This window comes from Callospermophilus lateralis, chromosome 5 (genome assembly GCF_048772815.1).
Source record: "Callospermophilus lateralis isolate mCalLat2 chromosome 5, mCalLat2.hap1, whole genome shotgun sequence".
Classification (NCBI taxonomy): domain Eukaryota; kingdom Metazoa; phylum Chordata; class Mammalia; order Rodentia; family Sciuridae; genus Callospermophilus; species Callospermophilus lateralis.
In genome coordinates, this window is record NC_135309.1 from 3,262,558 (window position 1) to 3,287,205 (window position 24,648).

Sequence of the window (24,648 nt, forward strand, 5' to 3'; positions counted from 1 at the left end):
AACACAAAGTAACAATGCTAGTGAGGCCATGGACGAGAGGGAGGGACACACTGTCAGTGGAGCACGGAGGCCCCTCAAAGAAGTCAGAGTGCAGTGTGCATCGCAAGGATACAGCGAGCTTCTCCAGAGACCCCCACGCTCAGCTCACTGCTGCCCTGTTCACAGTACTGAAGTGTGCATAGGTAAAGAGCCCATGTGTTGGTGAGGGGTCAAGAGGAAGGGATATGTGTGCATAATGGGTATCATGTGGTCACAGAAGAGTGAAATCCTGTCACCTGCAGGAAAATGAGTGGAAGTGGAGGAGGTTAGGTAGCAAAACAAGCCAGACACTGCCATGTCAAGGTGGAAGCAAAAACCACAATGCTGACCTGAAAGTAGATGAGTGGTTCCAAGGGATCCTGAAGGGCACGGGGTGGGAGTGGACAGAGAGCAGCTGAGTTTTTCTGGTGTGTCACACTGGTGTTAAAGCACTGTACTTAACCCTAGAGGTATGTACAATTGGTACATGAAGCAAATTAAAATCCAAAGGAAAACATGGGAAGGTATAAAACTCACCGCTAAAAATTATCATATGAACAAATTCAGATTGCTCTAATATTGTCAGTGTGGTACATAGACCATTCATGTATCTAATATGAAGATTCAAAAACAACACACTTCAAAATAATAACTACTCCACTGTGTTAGAAACAGGTAGGATGGAAAGATGTGAACTAGGATCTCAAAGTGGACATGTGGGGAGGCCTGGAGGGCAGGCGTGGGGTCCGGTGGTCTCCTGTTCTTTGCTCTTTCGTTTTGATAGTGTGTAGCCATCAGTACGTTGGCTACAGGAGTCGTGGGTTTGCTGGGAGGTGCCCACACGGCACACCCTCCTTCCGCCCTCTCCCCAGCCTACTTTGCCATCCCTGGTCTACTTTCAGGTCATTTTCTTTAAGTTTCCACATAGGAGAGAAAACAGTTCTTGTCTTTTTGAGTCTAGATCCTCTGAACACAGTGTTCTCCAGCTCCATCGTTCCCTGCACGTGACGGGATCTCGCTCCTCTTAAAGGCTGAGTACCACTTCATTGAGTGAATAGGCCTCACTTCCACATCCACCATCCTTGAGGGGATGGGCGGGTCCCCTAGCTGGGCCACGTGAACACAGCAGCAGTGAACACGGGAGTGAGGCACCACTTTGCATGACCTTGCCTCCTTCAGATAAGCAACAAAGACCAGGACAGCTAGGTCACGGGCAGTGTGTTCTGAGTCCTCTGAGAGCTGTGGACAGTTCTCCAGGTGGCTGCACTAATCCACACTCCAGCTGCAGGACATGGTGCCCTTTTTTCTCTGTGCCCTTGCCACATCTGTTATTTTCTGTTCATTTGGTGACGACCACTCTAACTGGGGTGAGAGGGAATCTCACTGAGGTTTTGATTTGCATTTTTCTGGTGACTGCAGGTATTGAAGAGTTTCTTTTCTTTTTTTTTTTAAATGAGTTTATGATCCATTTGTATTTCCTCTTTGAAAAGTGTCTATTCAGATCATTTACCTTTTGGGGGCAGGAGGTTGTGGGATTTTGGTTTGTTTTTGGCGCCCGGGATTGAAACCAGAGGTATTCAACCACTGAGCCACATGCCCAGCCCTTTTTATTTATTATTTTTTGAGACAGGGCCTTGCCAAGTTGCTGAGGCTGGCTTTGAACCATCTACCGTTTTTAGTAGGATTGATTAGTAGGTTTGTTTTGTTTGACATTTAGTTTGTCGGGTTCTTTACAAACTCTGGATATTGATCCTCGTCAATGAATAGCAAGCACATCTTTCTCTGGTCCTGTAGGTTGTTTTTCACTCTGTAGATTGTTTCCTCTGCTGTGCAGAAGGCTTTTCATCTGACACAACCCCACTAGCCAGTTCTCCCTTTGCTTCCTTGGACTGTCCATCCTGTCCAGGGCATTGCCTTCTGTGCCAGCATCTTGAAGTGTTTCCTCAGAGCTTTTCTCTGGTGGTGTAGGAGTTGGGTGGATTGCTGTGCAGGTGGGCGACGGGGTCTGGTTCCAGTCTTCTCTGTGTGAACACCCTGGCTCCCAGCAACATTCGCTGAGATTGTTCTTCCTCCAAAGGATGTTCCTGAACCTTGGTCCGAAGACAGAGGCTGAAACTGTGTGGACTGCTTCTGGGTCCTGCATGTTGCACCATGGGTCAGCGTGTCTGTGCTTGCTTTGTTAGGCCGTTCGGCTGCGTGTGTCTTGAGCTCAGCTGCTTCTGCTCAGCATTGCTTGGATACTTTGGGATCCTTGTGCCCCCTGTGACTTCTAGGATTGCTCTGTCTAGCTCTGTGGAGAATGTCACTGACTTGGGGGAGTCACATTGAATCTGTAGGCAGCTGTGGGTAACACAGGCATTTAGTAATGCTAATTATTCCAATCCACAGGTGTAGGAGGTGGCTTCTTCCATCTCCCTCCTCAGCGTTTGGTTGTTTTCATGTAGAGGCCTTCTGTGTTCTTATGAGGTTCATACCTGGGCGTGTGGTGAAGGTGTTCCTGCTCCCACTGCCTGACAGGGTCACAGTGTGGGGGATGCTGCAGCAGGGCCACGCCATCTGGAAACCAGAACCATGGGGAATGTTGAGGGTTTTGTTTATGATACTCATGATATGGATAACAGGACATACATCAATCAGTAATAATAGTACGTATCGCCTGAGATTGCAGGAAAATTCCCAGAATGAGACTAAGGATACGATGGAGACATGCCATGAGGTGTGCTTTCAGGATACAAGCAATGGTGTTATTCCTCAAGAAATTCAAGGGAAAAAGATTGCAAATCGAGGTTCCTGAGAAAAGAACAATTTGTACTAAGCCCCCCCATTCTAAAGCCACAACCTGTACAACATACATTTCCCCCATCAACAGACCCTCCTTTGCCTTACACAGGAATTCATGATGAGAATGGAAAACACATAGTTAATATAAATGGCAAATGGGTTGAGGTGCAAAGCCTGCCCTTTAGTTAAAGATTACAAAGACATAAGAATTGGTGTGCTTTGACCAAGGATCAAGAAAACTCTGTAAGAAAGCAGTTAAATAGGTCATATGAACAAAAGTAAGAAAGTTTATCAATAATCATAGGTATGCTTTAAAGTTAAAGGTTAATGAAATAGTTATGGGTACGCTTTAAAGTTAGAAGTGAATAATAGGTCTGGAGATATGCAGTCTAGTTGCATAACCTAGCACCTAGTGATCGAGGTAAAAACATAAAAGCTTAATCATGATTGGCTAAGGTTACAGAAAAATACTTTAAACAATGTAAGAAAAGATTGTAACTCTTGAAAAGGCTTTGAGGCTATCCATTAACAACCAGATAAAAACACCTGTAAAAAAGGTATAAAAATAAAGGCCCCTCCGGGGGCGGCAGATCCTTCTGGAGGCTGCTTGTAGCTTGCAACCTGTTGTCCTATTTCTTCTTCTTTCGCTGATGCAGCTCCTCCTTCAGGACTCCCGGATTTCTGCTAGGGCTGTATCCTGGCAGGCGCGTGTGTTAGGAGTGGGAGTGCCTCCAGATTTCTTGCCAGGGAGTTCACTGTGGCTGTATGTACAGTGGCTCCTGACTTTCTAATGTTGGGTTAGCACTCTGCTGCTTGGCTGGATTTGCTCATCTGCTCCTAGAGTCTCTGCGCAGTCTTCAGGTTCTTCTGTCTAGCATCATATCATCTCCAAACAGGGATAGTTTGACTCTTCCTTTCCTCTTTGCATGCCTTTCTTTTATTTCTCTTGCCTGATTGCTCTGAGTGCAACCTCTAGTATTGTACTAGTGCAAAAGTGGTGCGAGTGGACACTCTTGTCTTGCTCCTGATCTTGGGGGAAGTACTTCAGTTCTTCTCTGTTTGTGTGATGTTGGCTGTGGGGCTGTCTCTCGCTTGTTATTCGGGGACTTTGTCATGAAGGGGAGTTAGATTTCATCGAATGTTCTTCCTGGGTCTCTTGAGATGACCACATGAGTCTCACCTTAGTTCCATTTATGTGCTTTATTAAATTTGTTGGTTTGCAGATGTTCAACCGTCCTTGTGTACTTGAAATGAAACCAAATCGATCATGTTGTATGACCTTTTTAATGTGCCATTGAATTTGATTTGCAAGTATTTGCTAAGGATTGTTGCCTCTGTGTTCATTGAGTTTATTGGTCTGTAGTTTTCTTTTCCTTCTTTCGTGTGTGTGTGTGTGTGTGTGTGTGTGTGTGCGTGTGTGAGAGTGTGTGTGTGTGTGTGTGTGTGTCCCCAAACATGTAAGTAGCAGAGTACAGTGAGGCTTGGTAGGGTGAGCTTGGAAGGCTTCTTTCCTCCCTTTCTATTTATGGAAAGATCTGAGAAGCAACTGTTCGTACTTCTTTGGACGTTTAGTAAAATCGGCGGTGGAACCATCTGTGCTGGCTTTTCCTTGTGGAGACGTCATTGCTGACTCAAACTCACGGCTTGTTCTTGGTCCTCTAAGTTCCTGTGCCCTCTTGATTCAGTTTTGATAGGTCTTGGGTGTCCAGAAATTTGTCCCTTTCTTTTAGGTTTTCCAATTTATTAGCATGTACTTTTTCTTTTTTTTTTTTTTTAAATGGGAAAGATGTACGGAAACAAGAACTTTCTTTTTTTTTTTTTTTTAAAGAGAGAGTGGGGGGGGGGAGAGAGAGAGAGAGAGAGAGAGAGAGAATTTTAATATTTATTTTTTAGTTATCGGCGGACACAACATCTTTGTTTGTATGTGGTGCTGAGGATCGAACCCGGGCCACACGCATGCCAGGCGAGCGCGCTACTGCTTGAGCCACATCCCCAGCCCCATAGCATGTACTTTTTCAAAATGTTCTCTAATGATCCTTTGAACTTCTGTGGTATCAGTTATAACATCTCCCTTTTCATGTCTAATGTTGTTTATTTGGGTCCTCTCTCTTTTTTGGTTAATTCAATTAAGTATTTGTCAATTTTGTTTATTTTTAAAAGGACAGCTCTTTATTTCATTGCTCCTTTTTCTGGTTTTCTTGGTCTCTATTTCACTAATTTCTGTTCTGATCTTTGATATTTCCTTCTTTCTCCTAACCTTAGGTTGGGCTGAATGGGTCCCGTCATTCTGCTCCTGAGTTGCACTCTTGGGTTGTTCATCTGAAGTCTTTGTGCTTTCTGATGTGGCTCCTCTGCTCGGAACTTGCTCTTGAGACCGATGGTGCTACACTCCACGACCCTGAGTGTGTGGTGCTTCTATCTTCACTTGCTTCCAGCAAACTCTAATTTCTTTTCTGATTTCTGCCCTATTTGTTGTTCAAGAGCATGCTGTTCCACGTTCCTTTACGATTTCTAACAATTTTTCTTGTTAGTTTCTAATTTTATTGCATTGCAGTCTGAGAAAATAATGATTTTTTGATTTTTCTGAATTTACTGAGGCCTGTTTTATGGCCCAAGATGTAGGCTGGCCTTGAGAAAGCACCGCAGTCTGTTGAGCCTGTATGTCTACAGCTGTTAGACAGAGTGTTCTAGAATGTCTGTGAGATCCATGTGGGGTGCGGTGTGCCGTGGAAAGCATTGATATTATTCCAAAGGCAGCTTGAAGACAAAGAATCCTTACAACCACTGAGCAAAGAACCCTCCAGGACTTACAAGGTACTCCTCTGCTCATGCCTTTTAGCAAGAGTCTAGCACAAACCCAGGCAGCCTGTGATGGAGCTTTCTCCACAGGGTCACCAAGACGAGAAAGATGTGGAGTTCCTGCTCTCGGCAAACCGGGCTCTGGAGACTCTGGTCATGACCACAGCTTATGTTGGGGTTCTCGTGAAGGGGGCAAAAGCTTGTCCTAGCCAGGAACACCCTAAGGTCCCCCATGAAAGGGACTGAACACTCTCGAGTTCTGAGAGTACCCTGGTTTGAACATTTGCCCCGGGCAAACGTGTGCAGCAGAGAGGTGGGCGTTGAGAACATAGGCTGCCCTGGTCCACACCCCAGGGCTTCTCACCACGGCTCTGTTAGTAACACTGCGTGGGACGCCCTGTGGGATCCCAATCTGTACCCTCTGCCAGCGAACATGATCCAGACCACTACCATTGGCCCAGCTCCTCCTGTTTGGCCCTGTTCCAAGTCCCTTCCATGAGTCACACCATCCACTGCCTGCTGTTCACATGGTCCCTGAATGTCCCCTCAGTGGTAGTGTGGCTGTTCAGTGTCTCCCTCCAGCACCTCAGGCTGAGCTTCTCCTTCCTCCCTGAATACTGCTCACTTCCTCCCAGGAGCCACGTCCTTGGGGACTTGTTTTGTAACATTAGTGTTGAGGACGTCCTGTTGGCTGCTGTCCAGCTCTTACTTGGCACTGTCCAGGCTTCGAGGCCACCTCTGCACCTCCATGGCACCTGCCTCTCCCCAAGAACCCCCAGCCATGAACCTTGGCACCTTGTCCCTTCACTGTCCTGTTGTGCAGACACCTGTGGTCAGCACTATGCCACTCAGCCATCTGTGTTGACCCGAGCCCACACAAGGGCAGCAGAGCTTCTGCAAGAACCATTACTTTCCTGCACATGGGTGTTCATCTTGAGCAGACTCTCCCAGCACCACAGAAATCATTTGTGTGGCTCCAAAAATCCGTCAGCTGTGATTCTGCAGTCTACAGGTTGATGGGCTCGGGGGCACCTTGTGGGGCAGCTTCATCACCTCAACATAGGTGCTGGCTGTCACTGGGCGTGAGAGGCCCTGCACCTGCAGCCTGTTGGCCAGGACACTGCTCTGCAGCCAGTGGCTGGGCGAGGACAGGGCAGCCCTTGCTTTTCAGATGCCCTGCCCTGGCTTCTGCCGTCATCCTTGGTTCTGCTCCTGAGAATCCTCTGTCCCTGGGAACTCCATGGTAACAGTGAGCATATGAAAACCGCTTGGTTTCTAAATTAGAGAGTGAGCGCGTGTGTGAGTGTCTGTCTGTCTTCTATACCATCCACTATCTGTCAGTCTAGATATCGATCCATTCATCCATGTCTATATCCACCTGCTCTGTCTTCCACAGCCGCTGACCCATGTGAAACCCTCAGTCTCTGGTTGAATCTAGGCCTGCACCTGTCTCTGATCTTAGTCTCCTGTATCTGCATCTGTCTACTTTACCACTCCTGTCATCCTGCCATCTCTCTGTATGCATCTCTGTTTCCCTCTACAGAGACTCCCCTCTCATCCACAGGTTCACTCTCTGTGGTTTCAGTTACCTGTGGTCAATTGTGGGTTAAAAATAGTAGGTGAAAAATTCCGAAGTTTTTAGCTGCACACCAGCCTATGTAATGTGATGAGCTCCCATGGCATGCCCCTGTGCCCTCCTAGGAGATGAAGCATCCTGTGGAACATCTGTGCATCTAGGTATTGTCTTCATCCAGCTGCCATCTGCCTATCATCTGTCATCCACCTGTCTAGGTATCGTCTTCATTCACCTGTCTATTATCTGTCTAACTCTGCCATCTTTTTGTCTGTCAACTGTCATCTGACTATTACCGCTCTCAGCCCCGTTGCCCCATGTTATGGTTTAGATGTGGTGTCCCCCAAAAGTGTCAGACAATGCAAGAAGTATTGGAAGAGAAATGTTTGGGTTATAGCCTTAGTCTAATACGTGAAATGATCTCTAATGGGATTAACTGACATGGTGGGATGTGGCTGGAAGAGGTGGGAATTGGGGTGTGGCTTTGGGGTATATATTTGTATCTGGCAAGTGGAGACCTCTCTCTGCTTTCTGATCATTGTGAGGTGAGCTGCTTCTCTCTGCCACATTCCTCCTCCATAATGTCCTGCCTCACCTACAGCTCCGAGGAATGGAGCTTGCCTTCCATGGACTGTGAGCCCAGTCCTCAAATAAACTCTTCCTCCCCTATGAATGTGTTGGTCAGTTCTTTAAGTCACAGCAGTGAAAAAGCTGACCGAGGTTCCAGCATCTATATGTGCATGGGACGTGAGGTATCTGTGTTGATGTCACACTGACCCCTTGTTATAGAACACAGGGTCTCAGGAAAAGGTGAGGGTGTTCTCAGTGCTCTTTGTATCTAAGGTCCACGTGGTGACAATGTTCTGCATGGTGACATTTCAAACCTTGAGTTGTCTTTGATGCTCTATGCTTTGTGCTAATCTCATTACTAGTTCAGTGCAGAAAACTGTATATGCCTAGAATCTGAGGTTCTCCTGACACTGACCCAAGAACTCCTAGAGCTGGGAGAGAACTTGGCTGCCAGACTCCTGCTTCCTCCGTGAGATACTCTTTAAAGTTGATTTTTAGTTTGTTTTTCCATTCAACACAGGTATCATTTAGATTGTTCTCTAGAACTTCCAAATGGCTAGCCCTGCTTGCTGGTCATTCTTTCACCGATAGTCACTGACATCATTCCACAGTGGCCAGAACATGTGGCCTGCACTGCCTCAGCGAGGGAGGATTGTGACCCCTCTGGGGTTCTGCATGTAGCACAAACCTCTTCTGGTCTCACAGTCCTACCTATCTGTCTATCACACAAGTATTTCCAACAATTTTTGAAATACTTGTACAAATCCATTTATTTTTTTCTCTACCTGATCTACTGACTTCTAAACAATGTGGTAAAATCCCCTGATATGGTTGTGGATGCGTCAATTTCACCTTTTATTTTCACTTCTTTCCTAGACACTAAGTAGGGAGGCATTACTATTGGGCACCTGCTCTTGCCTGATGGGGAGACACAGGCAGAATGCAGGTGCTGACAGCACTGCCCAGGTCACTGTCTGCCCACACGGGTGTGAGGTCGCAGGGTGCAGATGCATTGCACACCCAGACACGGGTCTCGTCCCCAGGACATCTGGTCACCTCATACTTCCCTCTCAGAGCCAGCCAAATCTGACACCTGGACCATGTGTCACTGGGGGGATGCTGTGGGAGGGCTTCTGGCCACATGCTATTTGCTCTGGGTCAACCTAAGCAATGAGTGCTGTGTAGGGTAGGTGCTGTCTTCAGTGGCTAATCCCCATTGCCATTTTCGTGCATGGGTCCCAGGCTGTGTTGTATTTGTCCTTACTGGAGAGTTCCATGGGAGGGACATGCAGACCTGACCTGCCTCTGAGACTCCAACCTCATGTATTTCATACAGTGACTTGGTGGACATACAGGCATTCCCACTGCCCGCATTCTCCCTGCCCAGGGCTGCTCTAGTTCCGGCAGGTTCTTTCTTTCCTCCTAATCTGCTTTGTGCTTTTGACTCAGAATAGAATTTCTGAATGTAATTTACAATACCCAAATGTGCACTCAGGGATGGCTGAGATGAAAACTAATGATAATAACAATAGCGGCCAGGACAGCAGATTGTGATTTTACCAAAATCAAAACTACCACAAGTACCTGATTCACTTCCCTTAGAGTTTCCCCTGTGCATCGACTGGCCTTGGTGATTCAATAGAGGTCATCTCAAAGTCTTCTTTAGTCAACACCATTTACTGTGACCTGATGTGGCCAGGGACCCCAAGCCTAGGAGAGTCCATGGGGTCATATCCAGTGTGATCTGATGTGGCCAGGGACCCTGAGAATAGGCAAGTCCCTGATTTAGTGCAGGGACTCCAAGGTCACTCATGAAGGATGATGGGAAACCTCTTTTCCTTACATATTTCCCAGCCTTGGGTACAGTGATGGAAGACAGACTCAGTGTCCATGCATTGACGCTGGCAGAAATGCAAAGCAGGAGGGAAGTAGGGAGGGTGGGGGACCCATCAGCTTGGTTTTTGAGATGTTCAGGTTTTAGGTCAAGTGTCCTGGCTTCAGTAAGATTGGATGGGTGGCAGTATTCCAGCACAGTGACCTGGAGATAGGGAGGTGGAGGCAGGTTGGACTCATGGCACTGGGCAGTCACTGGGTCCCTGGGATTGTCTGAGACCAAGAGGCTGTCCATGCCTTCCAGCCCAGTGCCCCCAGGAACACAGCTTCGGGTTATCCTTGGTTGCAGTGAAGATTGCCCTTCTCCACCCCAGCATCCACAGCATGCTCAGGAAGCAGGCGTGGAAAGAACCAAGGGACTGGGGTTCATCTGGGTCATCCCAAAGAGCAATTGAGGAGGTAGGTATGTGTTTGCTTGGCTACTGTCAGAGGGCGGGCAGTTGTGATGGTGCCTCCCCACACCCCACCCAGGGGTGGCCACACAGCCGGTCAGCAGTGGCTGTTTTGGGCTGGTGTGCTTCAACTGTGCTGAGACAGAAGTGGGAGGTGGCCTGGTTCTCAGAGGGACCTCGAGGCTGACATGAGAGAGGGGGTTACATGGGAGAGAAGGATCCCAGGCCAGTTCTGGGATGTCTCCTCTGGGCTCCTGCTGGAGCAGGGTGTTGGACATGCCAAGAGTCGTGTATATTGGAGGCTTGGTTCTAGGTGCTGCTCTTGGGAGGCGATGGAGACTTTGGGCTGGTGGGAGGGCATTAGGTCATTGGAGTGTGCCCTCCAGGGGATAGTAGGACCTCTGCTCCCTCCTCTTCCTCTTTGCTTCCTGGCTGATGACCTCAATGGTTTTTCTCCACTGTGATGTGCTGCTTCACCACTGGCCAATCCATCATGGCCTGGATCCTCTAACACTGTGAGCCAAATACCTTTTATCTCTGTATAAAGTTAATTATCTCAGGTATTTTGTTGTAGTAACTGTCCATCCTTTGGAATGTCAATCTACTTTTCACTATGGCTGAGAGCCAGCAATCGCCATATGCGGGGTGAAAATCCCAGACTGCTGTGGTGAGCAACTCCCCTCTGCCTGTCTGCGTGTTTTGTTCAAGAACTGCCATTGATCCAATGGGCGGAGCTGCATGCATGGGGGAAGGCGATTGGCCAGGGTGTGGGGTCTTATGATAAAGCAGAACTCAGGCGCCCTAGCATAAACGTACACAAGTGAGGGCTGTGCACACGACCCCACAGGGTTGAGAGTGCACGGGTTCCCAGGAAACTGTTCCCAAGCCCGCCTTCCATGGGGGGGCCCAGCCACCCGGGGGAGGCGGAATACCCTGAGCGGTAGGGGGCCCTGAGTGAGGTAGGAGACACTTCAGTCGGAATCGCACTTTTATTGGTCTGTGCGTTGCGTGGCCCAACGGAGCGATTCCACACACGCGCTTCTGCAGGGCTGGCACTCAGCGCACCTGGGCCAGGTTGTGCCTCTTGTACAGCAGCGCACGCCGCTTCTCGCGCTCGCGCACGAAGGCGCGTAGCCGTGCGGTGGGGAAGGTCACTGGCGCTGGCCGGGAGGCGGCGGGTCCCTCCTCGGTCAACCAGCGACACTGCAGGCAGCTGGAGGCGCATGGCCGGCCCCTGGGGAGGAGGGAAGGTCGGTGAGCGGGCCAGAGAGCAGCCGGAGAGCGGGGCGGGGCGGGGTGGGGCGGGGCGCTCTGTACCAGGGTTGGGCGCACAGTGCACTGCGCAGGAAGGCCACAGCGCCACCTGACAGCCCCGCGTAGCAGCGGCTCAGCCGGATGAGTCCCTTGCGCAGGCCCTTCTGCAGGTCGCGTGTCCCCTCGCTGCTCACGGGGTATTCGGCGCTCAGCCTGAGAGGACAGGAAGCGCAGGGAGCTCTCCATTAGATTTGGTGCAGGGACTCCAAGGTCACCCGTGAAGGATGATGGGGCGCAGGGACTCTGAGGTCATATTTGGATGGCTCCGTGGAGATTCACGGGGGCTCTGAGAGCACCCTCAGACAGATGGGGCCCTGCCCTGCCCTGCCCTGCCCATCTAGCACCCCTCTCCCCAGACACATGAAGGGCTCACATGATGAAGGCTGTCACACCAATGGCCCAGATGTCTGTCTGAGGAACAGCCCCATGGCCTTCCAGGAGCTCCGGAGCTGCAGAGGGGCATGGGTGGGTGGGCACAGAGGGAGGGGCACAGGTGAGAGGTCAGGTAGGTGGGCACCACAGATGGGCACAGGTGGGTGGGCCCAGGTGGGTGGGCCTAGGTGTGAGGCTGGAGGATTGCAGTGGAGTTGAGGGGAGAGTAGAGCGGGTAGGGAGGGGGCTTCCTCCTGCCCCCCCCAACAGGTCAGGCGCCCATGCCTGCCCTCTCACAGTGGCCACACACGCACCCATGGTCTCCAAGTAGTCCTTAAAGTTGTCAGAGGGCAGCACCTTCTCCTGTGTGAGGCTCTGGGCATTGCCCAGGTCCACAACCTTGAGCAGGTTGTACTCGGTGACCATCATGTTTTCAGACCTTAGGTCCAGATGCAGGATATGCTGGGCATGCAGGTACTGGGTGGCACTCAGCATCTGCCAGAGGTAGTCCTTCACCTCGGATTCTGAGTAGGAGGTCCTGGGGGCAGAGGTGGCTCAGGACAGGTCTGGGGGTGGGGGGGGCATGTGCACAGGGAAGGAGCAGTGGACTGGGAAAGGCACCCGGTTCTGACATAGCTCTGGGTCAGGCATGCGGAGGAGGGTGGCAAGCCCGGCATTCCCTCCCAGAACCCTGCGTCATCTGCCTGTCCACCCAGCCCTCCACCCAGCCCTCTGCCCCCACCTCTCGGCCAGGCATGGGAGCAGCTCTGGCCCAGAGCACAGCTCCAGGATGAGCACCAGGTGCCGGGGGCTGAGGTAGGCAGCATGCAGCTGGGCTAGGTGTGGGTGGCGCAGCCTCTTGAGCGCCTCGTATTCCTGAAGCACGGCTGCCCTGTCCTCAGGCCTGTAGGGAACGATCTTGGCGGCCAGGGCCCGCCCGCTGGCCTTCTCCCTGCACTGTCGGACCACGCTGAAGCGGCCCCTGGGAGAGAGACGCAGCAGGACCTGAGTGGCCCCCATGCACTCAGAGCAGCAGAGACCAAGCTCAGCAGGGGCAGCAACCAGACACAGGGAAGAGGCTCTGAGCTGAGCATGGGAATGTGGGGGTGGGAGCAGGAAGAGCCAGCAGGGCAGCTTGAGGAACCATCCCACCACCCGCTGTCCCCAGAGGCCCCTGCACCTCCGGATCTGCATCTGGAAGGCGAAGTTCCTGGTGCTGGGGAGGGGCGGGGCTGGCCGCCCCTGGCCACTCTCCTCCTCAGAGGCTGTTAGGGAGGGGCAGGTGACAGGTTCAGGAGGATCCCAACGCAGGCTCTCCCCTCCTCTTCCCTCACTCCTCCTCAGACACCAGACAGTGGCCCTGCCTGAGTGCCCGCTCTGGCCTCTGCTCCCTCAGGTCATTTTGCAGGGGAGAAGGGAACGTGGATTCAGGACACAATGAAGCCCTCATCATAAGTGTGTTTGGGGATACGCATCCTGAGCGGCAGGGCGCTTTCCAGGATGGACCAGGGATCACCATGGCATCACACCACCCTCTCCCAGGCCCACAGCAGACACTACTGATCCATCAAACCACTCTTCCACCCAACCCAGACCCAGCACCCAGGAAGTCACTGCCAACTCTTGGGGTGGCACCAGTGGGTGTGGGTGAGTGAAGGGAGCTGAAGGGTGAGGGCCCCAGAATGTGCAGGCTTTGAATGCTGGCTGAGTGCAGGAGCACTCTCTCGAAGGCAGTGGCCACCACAGGGTTCGCAGGCAGGAGGGTGCCTGTTATCTGCCAGCCACCCCATCCACTGGCTGCCCAGGAGTGGCTCACCCAGATGGCGGGGCCCTCCCAGGAGGACCTGCTCCGAGGGGCTGCTGTAGGGGCCCATTCCTGCCTTGCTGATGCATGCTGTCCGGAAGGTATACAAACCGCCCCTGGACAGCTTGTTGGTGAGGTAGCAGCAGTCGAAGATGTCAGAGGCCAGGGTGGTCCAGGTACCACCTGGTCATAGATGGAGTAAGAGGCAGTTGGGGAGAGAGGAGGAAAGACCTTCCCCAGACAGAGAGCAGACTGTGGGCAAGGGCCCTCCATGCTGACCCTGGGGGCATGACCTGAGCCTCAGGGACCCCAGGGAGAGAGGGCAAAGGGCCCACACAGTACCTTCTATGCAGCACTGTACGATGTATGTCACAGAGCCATAGGACTCCACGGGCTTCCAGACCAGAAGCACCCTGTCTGTGTAAACCTCCCCGATGTCCGGGCGTGGGGAAGACGAGGGGCGCTCTGCAAGAGGCCACCCATGGTCTGGGTCAGCATCTGACCCCCCAGGGCTGATTTCTAGCTGGCCCTGCCTCACCCTCCCTTACTTTCGGCAAATGTTAGGCTCCTAAGCCCACCCTCTCCCAGTGCCAATTGTTTGGGGTGGGTGAGGTCCTAGAAAGCAATGGGAGGAGGGGCGTGCCTCCTTCCCTAGTGGGCAGTCGGATGTCTGCCCAGCCCTCCCCACCAGGATCCCTCCTGGCCAGCCCTTCGCCAGGGTATGTTCAGGCCTTGGTGGAGTGGCCCAGGCTCTGGTCGGGGGGCCTTGCCCTGGTTTCTAAGCTTGGCTGAACGCCCCAGTACAGGGCCTGAGGTCAGACTGCAAGTTCCAGACTGGGCCAGCAGCCGTCTCAGCTGCCCACACACTCCAGGCACTGGATACTCAGCTCCTGACTCAACTCTGATGAAGACACAAACAGGATGGGGCTCTTCCCTCCTGCACCACTGGAGGGCAGGGTGGCACCCTCCACAGGGAGCTCCTCCTCCTGGCCAGGGGAGGCAGCAGGGTGCACAGCAGGCTGGAACACTGCCACACCATTCTCCTTCTTCTTGGGCACACTGCTCCCCCACCCCTGCCTTCCATCTGTCTCCTGTCAGTCTCCTGCCTCCTGCCAACCCCTGAAGACCCTGGACAGTCCAGAAGGCACCCACAGCAGTCACATGCAATGCCCCGCCCATCAGGACTGGACTGCTTGGTAACTCGGACGCACCTGTGGTCACCTCCTGAACCCCAAATTCCACAGCCCCACAGCTGAGGGAGTGGCCCAGTTCAGCTCATGAAACGAGGCTCAGCACCCCCAGCCCAGCCTCCCTGGCCTGGCAGGGACCTCTGGCAAAGCCTACCTACCTGCCTTCCGGAGTATGCCCGTGGTGGTTGCTGTGCCCAGAGGGTTGCTCACACTGCAGGTATACATGCCCAGGTCCTCAGCAGTCACCACTAGGATGGTCAGCAGCTGGAAGTTCTTCAGGGTGGAGGAGATGAGGAGGTGGCCGCTGCTCTCCAGGAGGGCCCCATCTGTGACAGCACAGAGCCCGACTGAGTTTCCCCTAGACAGTGAGGGCCCCTGCTGCCTGCTTGTATCCCAATCCCTTACCTTTACTCCAGGTGGCCTGGGCAGCTGGCTGGGCTAACACCTGGCAAGCCAGTGTCACCGACTGACCCAGGACCACGGTCTCATCTGAGAGCTCCCTCAGGAAGGTTGGTGCTGAGGAGGAGGCAGGAAGAGCCTTCAGACGGAAGTCCAGGCCAGAAAGTGTGGGCAGGACGCAGCACTGCCTCCTCCTGGAAGCCCTCCAAGATTGCTCAGCCCCCATGCCCAGCCTGCCTCTGGGCTTAAGCCCCATAGGTGGGTGGGGGCTTGCCCCTCTGGTGTAGGCACCATGGCGGTTGGGAAAGGACCTGAGACAGTGGGGCCTGCTCACCTTGGTCCCTGTCCTTCAGACCTGACAGCCGTAAGGAAGCCATGCCTGCCTTCTTCCTGGGGGGCTCCTCCAGGCCTGCAGGAGGAGTGGGAAGGGTCTCAGCAGGGAGGTCTGTCCTCGGGCAGCACCAGCTTCCTCACACTGCCTGTCCTCCGAGCAGGCCCAGGTCTCAGAGACTGGGGTGGTGAAGACAAGCTGGACCTGCTTCCCACCTCCCTCATCAGTGGGCTGTTGGGGGCTCTAAGGCCTACAGTGCAGGAGGGGGTTTCTTGGGGCTGGGGTCAGGCTGGGGTCAGGAGGGTGGGGGGTCACAGAGGCTGCTCTGGAGTTGGGACTTCCAGGCAGCTCGGGGTCAGGGAAGCTGGGGTTAGCTGTGCCTAGGGTCGAGTTGCTCTGGGATCAGGAGAGACCTGAAGTCAGGAGGGTCTGGGGCCACAGGACTGGGCTCAGAAGGTCTGAGGTCACTGAGGGTGGGCCATAAGACTCCTGGGTCAGAGGGTCTACAGTGGGGGAGACCTGGGTTCCTGGCTGCCCTCTCCCCAGGTGCCCTCCCTGCAGCTGTCTCCAGGATGGCCTCACATGCCCAGTAAGGCAGGTTCAGGTCAGCAGAGGTGCCCCCAGGACTCAGGTAGAGCCGTGGGTGCAGTTGGGATGTAGGGGCAACAGCACCAGAGTGGGGACCCAGCAGAACCCTGAGCATGAAAGGGTGAGTGATCCTAAGGGGCAGGGATGTGCCAGGGGATAGGACGAGGAGAAGGTCACCTTCCGGCCTGCCCTTCAGGATCCGGGAGATGTGAGCCATGGAAGCCTTCACCCTCTGGCGCAGCCCAAGTTCCAGGGGTTCCTCCAGTGGCAGACACTTCCCAGGGAACTGGAATAGGCCACGGGAGGGGGACCACTTGCGCTTTCTGCTGGCCGCAGCCTCCCCCAGCAGTGCCTCCAGGTCCTCTGGCTCCTCTGTGATCTCCAGGCCAGCTCGAAGGCCCAGCTCCCCTGGCCAGGGCCACGCAGCCTCAGGGAACTCTGCCAGTTCCTCCCCAGCCTCAGCCTCAGGAGAGGGCGGCTCTGGCTGCTCCCAGGGCTTGGGGACCCTCCTGAAGATCATGAACTCGAATGGGAGATACTTGATGTCATACAGGTCAGAGAGGTTGAGGTAGGCGGGATCCACCTCTGAAATGTCTAAGGATACAGTGTCGGCAGCCTCCGTATCCCCTGACAGGTCCCGGATCTGCACCAGGGACACCTGCCCATCTTGCTCCCACGAGGTCAGCTCTGGGGAAGCCCTCAGGGTAGCCCCTCTGGTCTCAGGCACTGGCCCCAAGTCAGCCTGGGGTTGAGGGCTTCCCACTCCAGCCTCGTCCTGCTCCTCGGAGGACTGGGATACAGCCCAGGCCATCCTGGCCCACAAGGGACCCTGTCCTAGCATGCCCCCTGCATCCCCACCAAAGGCAAAGGTACCATAGCCCGCCACCCCCGCATAGCCCCCACGGTACCCCAGGGAGAACTTCCGGGTGGTGGCCTGTTCCTGAGGCCTTGGTAAGGGGGGTGTTGGGTCAGGGGAATGCTCAGCCTCCTGGGACAGGCTGCCAGTGTCCAGGGAAGGGCTGGACTCCATGCCTGTGGGGCAGGTTGGTTCCAGGGAGCTGGAGGAGCTGGTCCAAGGCCCCCCAGGTCGAGAGATGCTGCCAGGCTCCTTCTCAGAGCCTGGCAGGGGGCTTGTTTGGGCTGGGCAGGGGGGCTCCAGAAGTATCTCCTTGATAGACCCTGGAGGCAAACAGCCATGAGTTTGTGGTGACAGTGGGCCACAGCCCTTTTGGGGGGCAGAACTCTGCTCAGGGTGACAAGAAGGAGCCTCCTGCCCCAGCCTGGACGACCCCGCTTGCTGAGTAGGCCCTGAGTCTCTAGCAGGTGATGGAGACAGACTGGGCCCTTTCGGGGGCTTCTGGTCTCTCCCACCAGCCTCCACAGGGGAGGCTGTGGGAGGACACTGTCCTTCACTGCAGGCCTCACTCAAGGGGCTGATGGCACTTGGAGGGTCTTGGTCCAGGGAGTGGCTACAGCCGGGGGCCTCACGGGCACTGGCGCTGGGCAGGCCCAGGGCCGTCTCAAAGGAGGGCGTCCTGGTTATCAGCGCGGCCTGCTCCTCCCTGGCGGCCTCCTCCTCCAGCACGCGATGCTCCATCAGCGGCTCACGCAGACCAGGCAGAGCCCTGGCGAAGTACCCACCCTTGAGCAGGTGCCGCCTCCGGGCCGCGTGTCGGCGGCCTCCAGGGGCCAGGGTGCCTCGCTCAGGGCCCTCGCCTGCCTGCTGGTAGAACAGGCTGCTGATGACGCTGTGCCGGGGGACGCAGCCGGGGGCTGCCAGGGGCCCTGCGCTTTGCTGTGAGGCTGGTGGGGCCTCCGCCTCCTCCGGCAGGCTGGCCGAGGGCCGCAGGAAGCCCCGTGGGTGCAGCAGCGGGGAATGGGTCACCGGCGAGGATGGCAGCGACTTGGCCCTGGCAAACGGGGCGAGCTCATTGTCTGAAGAGGAGGAGCTGGAAGAGCCGCTGGCTTCTGCGCGCAGGTGCCGGGCCACTCCCAGGGAGGGGCTGTCGGGTGGGCCCTGCAGCAGCTCTGGGATGGAGCGCATCACCAGGATGGACTTGTAGCTCATCAGGGAGCGCTGGGGGCGGCACAGAGCAGTCGCTGGGTGGGGCCGTGGCAGGGAGCAGGCCCTCTCCCTCCACCTTCCCAGTGGGCCAAAGCGGAGGGGACCCAGAGCAGTGGGGACCTCTGCACCAGGGCTCTTGGCTTCTGCCTGGCCACTGGTATTCCTCTGCACCTGGCACACTCATGGCTGAGATCCGATGAGGTGCCAGGCCTGGGAGTGCGCTAGGCGGGCTTGGGCTTGCGTTTCTGCCCCTGCTCTCACCCCCCTTTCAGGGGACAGCTCACCTGCCAGCGACTCCTGGCCAGGAGGAACTTGAGCTGCTTAGTGTTTATGAAGTGGGCCTCCTCCGCAGGCATGGATTTCTGGAGTGTGAGGGAGCAGCCACATTGAGGAGAGACCCCAGCGCCCTGATGGGGGCCCCTCCTGGGATGGAGGCCCAGCTGGGCAGGGGCAGGTGGACTTGCCCTCAACCCTGGGGTCTCATGGGCTCATCCTCTTACTTTGCCCAGACAGGGCAAGGCAAAGGCCAGAGGTCGTAGGGGAGCCCCTGACCCCCTGTGAGGGTCTCAGGATCCCAAGCTTGTCTGAAGGGACAAGTGTCCTCTGAACTGGGGCACAGGGGCCTGGGTGCCACCACCATATGTGCTGATGCAGGCAGGCCCTCGTCCCCCTTGGGTTGGATGTCCCTCCCTGCAGGCCTGGGGTTGAGCCAGGCTGGGCCTACTCACCAGGAACCAGGGGTGGGTGAGGCACTGGGAGGCACTAGGCCGGGCCCTGGAGGGAGAGCAGAGCCCAGGTCAGCCAGGCAGTCATCTGGCCCTGGGCAGGGCTGGCTGCACCCTGGGCAGGCAAGAGAGGCATGCACTCACCCTGGGGCCCTCTGCAGCGTGGCCTTGAGGAAGTCCTTGGCGTCCTCACTGAGGTGGGCAGCCATGGGGCTGCTCCAGGACACCCGCCCCTCCAGCACATTCAGCAGGGTGGCACGGTCACTCTCTCCCGCAAACGGGGAGGAGCAGGTCAGGCTGGAAACAGGCAGAGCCTGCCCTCAAACAAAGCCCCTGGGGACGAACTCTGGCACCACTCCCACCCAGCAGTATCTGAGGTTCCCCAGATACTGCCTCAGCTTGGAACACCAATCCAGGCAAAGCCTAAGAGGGTGTCTGGGCTCAGACCAGGGTTGGGGTCCCCACTCAGGCTGGGACAGGGATCAAGGAAACGTCAGCCTGCATGGGGTCCCTGCTTTAACCTGAGGCTCTCATGGCCAGAGGTGGGTACAGGGCTGAACTTACAAAGGAGACCCAGGCTAGCTTGAAGCAGGGATGGATGCCAAGGCTGGGTGCTGGTTCAACCTGGGGTGGGTACTTGGCCTCAGCCTGAGCTAGGGATCCAGGCTCAGCTGGGACAGGAGTCCAGGGAGCCTAGATAGGCACCAATCTATGTCTGAGGTGGGGACAGGTCTTAGTCTGCAGAGGTCAAGGATCAGTCTGTACCACCAGCATCTTCAGGGAAGCAGTGACTACTATGAGTGGACTCTGGACAAAAATCCCACAGACCCTACAGGGTCAGCTCAGCTCTGCCTAGTGATGACAGGGTGTTTGTGAGGAGCAGTGGGCAGGACCCTCTTATCAGGGTTGGCTGACTGCCTGTTCCCAAGATAGCTGCCCCCGGGCTCTTGGGTCTCTGGTCTGGGGTGTGGCCAGCAGCACACGTGGCCCTCAGGATTCTGCAGAAGGGTTGGCTTTGAAGAAGCAGCTGCCAAGAACAGACTGTGCTCACCTGAGGTAAGAGATGACCCCCATGGCCCTGCAGAAAGAAAATCACCCACTGTGAGTCACCCCAGGCCTGGTCACAGGCAAGGGGTATGTGGGAGGAGGCATGGGGGATCCCAGGGGTGTAGAAGGAGGCAGAGGTTCAGAGAGGACCCTTTGGCTGGCTGCTGGGCTGCCAGATGACTCCCCAGCATGGTCCCAGGAGGGTCACAGTCCTGACTCAGCCTGACCACTCACCAGATGTCAGAAGCCTCGCTTACGGGGGTCTGCTCAATGATCTCAGGGGACACGAACTCTGGAGAGCCGTACTTGCTGTACTGTGGCTCTGAAGGGGTGATTTTTTGGGCAAAGCCAAAGTCGCAGATTTTAATGTCTTCCCGAGCAGGATGCACCATCAGGATATTGGGGGGCTGTCAGAAAGTATTGGGGAGTCTATGGGGGTTGGGCCACCTGGGGTTTCCAGGCCTCAGGGAGTCATTCAGGGTCCATGAGGCCAACGTGGGGCATGGGGAGCCCCAGTCAGACTGTCAGAGCAGAGCCCACGGATGAGCTGCCAATTAGCAGTGCATCCAGTCCCTGCAGGACAGCAAGCCCTGTCAAGGAAACTGGACACGGTAGGTCTGTCCCTTCCTATCCTGCAGGCCCAGGGCTCCCCTCTCCCACCCAGGTTCTGGAGGGGCCCGAGGGACAGTACCTTTATGTCCAGGTGGAGGACCCCGTGGCTGTGCAGATAGTGCAGTCCCTCCACCAGCTGCTGGAGGTAGACCTTGACCTGTGGCAAAGGCTGTGCTCAGGGAGGGGCCCCGGCCCTCCACCTTGACTCATCCTGCTTGAGTGCCCCAGTCTAGCACCTGGGACAAGCCCACAGGGTAGGTGGCACCCTGAGCCCTAAGTGCCAAAGCCAGAGAAATCCCCAGGAACAAGCAAGGTGTGCAGGAAGCCAGGCCGTGCAGATGGGCACAGAGTTCGGGCAGCCACGGGGCCTGGGATCCAGAGAGGCGGGGCCTGGGCCACATCTGGGGCAGCTGTGTCTGGGTGGGGCTGGGACCCGCATGCAGCTCAGGCCAGTGGCAGGCAGGTGCAGGGTCACCTCGGCTTCTGTCACCACGCTCTTCTTGAAGAGGCGATCCAGCAGCTCCTCCGATGAGCACCTGGGGCCTGGTCAAGGAAAGCAAATGAGGCTGGAACCCACCAGGAGGTGGCCAGGACAGGGTTCCTGCGGTCTCAGGGGTGGAGTACTGGTGCTCAGGTTGAGGGGAGGTGCCATGGGCCCCTGGAACCCCAGACAGCATCCAGCCCAGATGACGGGGGCTGCCTGGGGACTGAGGCCACAGGGCAGTGGTAGGGTGGGGGCACCTGGCCTGTCTGCACAAATCCCTCCTCAGGGGAGAGACAAGAACACAGGAGCAGATCCAGCCACAAGGCTCTCCACACTGAGACCCCAGTCAGGGACCTATGGGCAGTGGGCAAAGACCTGGAGTAACCTGCGTAGGACACTCCTCTCCTGCATCTGAGAGGTCACCCATAGGAGGAGACCCCTGGCCGTCTCCACCGAGGACATCTGGACCCTCAGGACCAGCTCAGCCACTGACCCTGCCTGGTGACCCCCCTGGACAACCCTCAGAGAGAAAGAACCCCCTGACCAACACCATCACAAGCAGCAGGAACAGGGCTGCTTGTCACACAGCATTGGCCACAGGAAGGTGGGCTGAGGCCGTCACAACCTGCCAGGCCCAGGGAGCATACGCTCCTCCAATCCCCAGCCTGGTGGCCACTGCACCCCTCCTCAAACCCCAAGGGGCCAGGAGAAGAAAGGATACAGTTCCAAAATGAGGATGAGGGTCTTCCGGGTCTCAAACTGGTCCAGCAGCCCAGTGACCAGCGGGTGGCTGAGCGTGGCCAGGATATCTCGCTCCTGGTATGCCTGGGCCCGAGTTCTGCTCCGCAGGGGGATGAACTTGGCAGCACAGAATACCTTATTTCCTTTGTGCTGTACCCTTTTCACAAAGCCAAACACGCCTCTGGGGAGGAGAGAGAGGGATCAGGATGGCGACGCTGTGCCACGGGTCCTGGGCATCCCTGGGGCCAGAAGGGCTGGAGTGTACCTGCCAATCTCCTCCTTGACTTCGTAGAAGGAGTGCAGCTTCCTCCGATGGCTCTGCTCTTCTGAATCTGGCTCACTGTCTCCTGTGGTCAGCACAGAAGGTAGTTAGGACGGCAAAGGCACTGCCCTGGCCCTCGTCCCCAGTACTGTGGGGCTGGCAGGCTGTTCCCTGGGCCTGGGCCTGTGGCCCATGGGAACCTTGAACTGGGGTCCCTATGGGGACTGGGGATGCCATGTGGAGACCGAGCAGCCCTGGGCCTGGGAGGCTCTGCGGCTTACCCCCATGGACCAGCAGCTCCGCCTTGCAGAGCACCTGGCCAGCAGAATTGTGTGCGAGACAGGTGTAGACGCCTGCATCTTGCTGGACCACATCCTTCAGTAGCAGGCAGTGAGTGGTGCCATCCTTCTGCTGGCTCAGCCGGGCACTGTCCTCCAGTTGGACACTGTCCTGAAACACCAGCAGGGCAGGACGCCATTAGCCCATCCCAGCATCAGGCCCACCTGCCCTTCCCTGACACCTGCTGTGTGTTGGCCCCAGGTCCAGCCCCATGCCCAGCCACGATGGGCTTGGGGATTGCAGGAGGGGCCACACAGCTAGGATCGTGTGGTGCAGTTTTCACACTCACATGCACACACAGGTGCCTCCAGCCTCTGAGGGCCCCACCCTGCCTCCCTGGGCCAGCTCTTACCTTGAACCATGTCACAGTGGGCTGTGGGTGCCCCTCAATGACAGCCTCAAACTGTGCCGTACCACCCGCTTGGACCTGCACATCCTCAATGGTCACCTGCATGGTTGGGGGCCCTGGGAAGAGGTGGAAAGGGGGACATGGGGAGGGATTCCCAAGCTGCACAGCCCATACATGTGGTCAGTGAGGCTCTGAGTACACCCCAGGGCAACAGGCAACAGGGCCCCCTGGTAACTGGGAAGTTCTTCCATCCAACCACTGTCTCCCTGCTTTGCCCTCAGCTGGCCCAGCAGTCACAAGGACAGTCAAGCCAAGGCAGGCAGAACATGCTAAGGGGCAGTGGCTCTCTCCAGGACTGGGTCCCGCAGACACCAGATCTGTAGTGCCTGCCTCTCCTGGAGAGCTCCAGCCCCAACCCCATTGTGGCACAAGAGAAGGGGTAAGGAACCTGGGCTGAAGCAGGCGGGGACCTAGCGGGCCCCTCCACCCTCCAAGCAACTGCCCCCAGCCCAGGCACTGCAGGGCCACCCTCACAGCACGCCCTGATCCCCTGACCCCCATACTTGAACTTGTAGCACTGGTGTCAATGGGCTGGTACACATAGGTCCTTTGTGTGGTCTCTGTGACTACATGGCTGTGGACATCCCAGAGCATCTGCCCGGCACCTGCCCCTGGCCAGGCAGCACCCTCCACCCTGGAATCACAGAGTTAGGTGAGCTTCTGCTGGCTAGAGGTGACAAGATGGGGTCCTAGGCTTTCCCCACATGCGGGGGGATGAGGTGTTCAGATGGAAGACCCTGGTCCTTGCTGTGGAGGCTTCCTGCACCTCCTGCCCTGAGGTTGGCCTTCTTCCCTGCCTACTGGCTTGGCCTGGGGCAGTCAAGGAGTGCACAGGAGGCCACAGGACCACCCCATTACCTCTGCGTGCCACACGGCCAGAGTGGATGTACCTGCCCACCCATGAGCTGTCCTTGGCAGGACTGCCCCCATCTCATGACTCAGTTAGCCAGGGGATGTTACCGGATGGGGACGGTCCGTCCCTGGGCCCCAGAATCAGTCACCGTCTCCTGCTCCAGGACTTCCCGGATGAGAGGCTGTGGCACCTCTGGGGTCTCAGCTGCTGGGAGATGAGGAGCCTCGTGAGACAGAGCTGGGCTGGGGCTCAAGGGACCCTCCTTGGCCCTGCACTGTCCAACAGTCCCCCACATCACCAGGCCAGGGTGTGTGTATGCTCAGCAAGACCACTGCTTGCAGGGACCTGGGGGCCATGGGTGAGACTGTCCCCAAAGCCCAGGTTCAGCCCATGGCTCAGCATGTGCATGCTGGCTGGGGTCCATTCTGCAGGCACCTGCCCCACCAGGGACACCCACTTCAGTGTCCCTGCCCAGCAGCTAGGCTGCCATCCAGGGAACATCCTGACAGCATAGGTCAGTGACCCAGGAAAGTGGCTATATCCCACGCCATGGGTGCCATAGGCTCTGGCAGCTTCCTACGGGCAGGAGAGACTGCAGGTGACATCACCCAGCACTAGAAGTTGTATTGTGGCCACAGCACACAGGCAAGGCCCACTCTATCACTGGCCATGGACAAAACAGAGGATAGCCTAGCAGACTGGCTAGAAAAGTATGGCTTAAGGTGACCAGGTGGTCACTTAGAGCAGGCTGTGGTGCCCTTGGGGAGGCTCTCCAGGGCCCTGAGGCTGGCTGCAGGTGAACTGAGGCATCTCAGGCTGGAGCCAGCACTGGGGTGGCCAGGGAGGGGCAATGTGCTGGGCCTCCAAGGACAGGGCTGGATGGAGGCTGAACTTAGGGGAACCCCTCCATCTTCAAGCAGGACACAGGGAATGAGTGGAGGGAAAGGGACCCCAGGATGGGAAGGGGCTCGGCTTGCTTCCAAAGCAGCAGCAGGAAAAGTGAACACCAGCACAAGGCAGGCCAAGCAACACCAGGGGTTTGCTCCATTACCGCGTTCCTGGACACCAGAACTCTGTGGCCACTCTG

General features: G+C 56.0%; 1 protein-coding gene across 11 annotated transcripts in view; it reads right to left on the bottom strand.

The window, feature by feature from the left end:
* Window positions 1-11,001: 11,001 nt before the first annotated feature.
* The window catches only part of Obscn (obscurin, cytoskeletal calmodulin and titin-interacting RhoGEF), a 134,144-nt gene continuing 120,497 nt past the window's right edge, over window positions 11,002-24,648 (bottom strand). For 9 of the 11 annotated variants that reach the window (XM_077109434.1, XM_077109437.1, XM_077109439.1 and 6 more), the window contains 25 exons: window positions 23,669-23,768; window positions 23,212-23,342; window positions 22,652-22,764; window positions 22,242-22,410; window positions 21,964-22,045; window positions 21,679-21,879; window positions 20,949-21,009; window positions 20,553-20,630; window positions 20,096-20,268; window positions 19,866-19,892; window positions 18,959-19,111; window positions 18,818-18,863; window positions 18,374-18,451; window positions 16,202-18,101; window positions 15,440-15,514; window positions 15,112-15,222; window positions 14,865-15,032; window positions 13,859-13,981; window positions 13,529-13,699; window positions 12,893-12,977; window positions 12,455-12,694; window positions 12,027-12,250; window positions 11,714-11,789; window positions 11,344-11,493; window positions 11,002-11,260 (listed from right to left, as the gene is read on the bottom strand). In XM_077109434.1, the coding sequence (XP_076965549.1) occupies window positions 11,083-11,260; window positions 11,344-11,493; window positions 11,714-11,789; window positions 12,027-12,250; window positions 12,455-12,694; window positions 12,893-12,977; window positions 13,529-13,699; window positions 13,859-13,981; window positions 14,865-15,032; window positions 15,112-15,222; window positions 15,440-15,514; window positions 16,202-18,101; window positions 18,374-18,451; window positions 18,818-18,863; window positions 18,959-19,111; window positions 19,866-19,892; window positions 20,096-20,268; window positions 20,553-20,630; window positions 20,949-21,009; window positions 21,679-21,879; window positions 21,964-22,045; window positions 22,242-22,410; window positions 22,652-22,764; window positions 23,212-23,342; window positions 23,669-23,768 (4,913 nt within the window). In that variant the 3' untranslated portion in view covers window positions 11,002-11,082. The remainder of the gene's footprint in view (window positions 11,261-11,343; window positions 11,494-11,713; window positions 11,790-12,026; window positions 12,251-12,454; window positions 12,695-12,892; window positions 12,978-13,528; window positions 13,700-13,858; window positions 13,982-14,864; window positions 15,033-15,111; window positions 15,223-15,439; window positions 15,515-16,201; window positions 18,102-18,373; window positions 18,452-18,817; window positions 18,864-18,958; window positions 19,112-19,865; window positions 19,893-20,095; window positions 20,269-20,552; window positions 20,631-20,948; window positions 21,010-21,678; window positions 21,880-21,963; window positions 22,046-22,241; window positions 22,411-22,651; window positions 22,765-23,211; window positions 23,343-23,668; window positions 23,769-24,648) is intronic. The other 2 variants (XM_076856255.2, XM_076856249.2) reach the window with 1 other exon arrangement.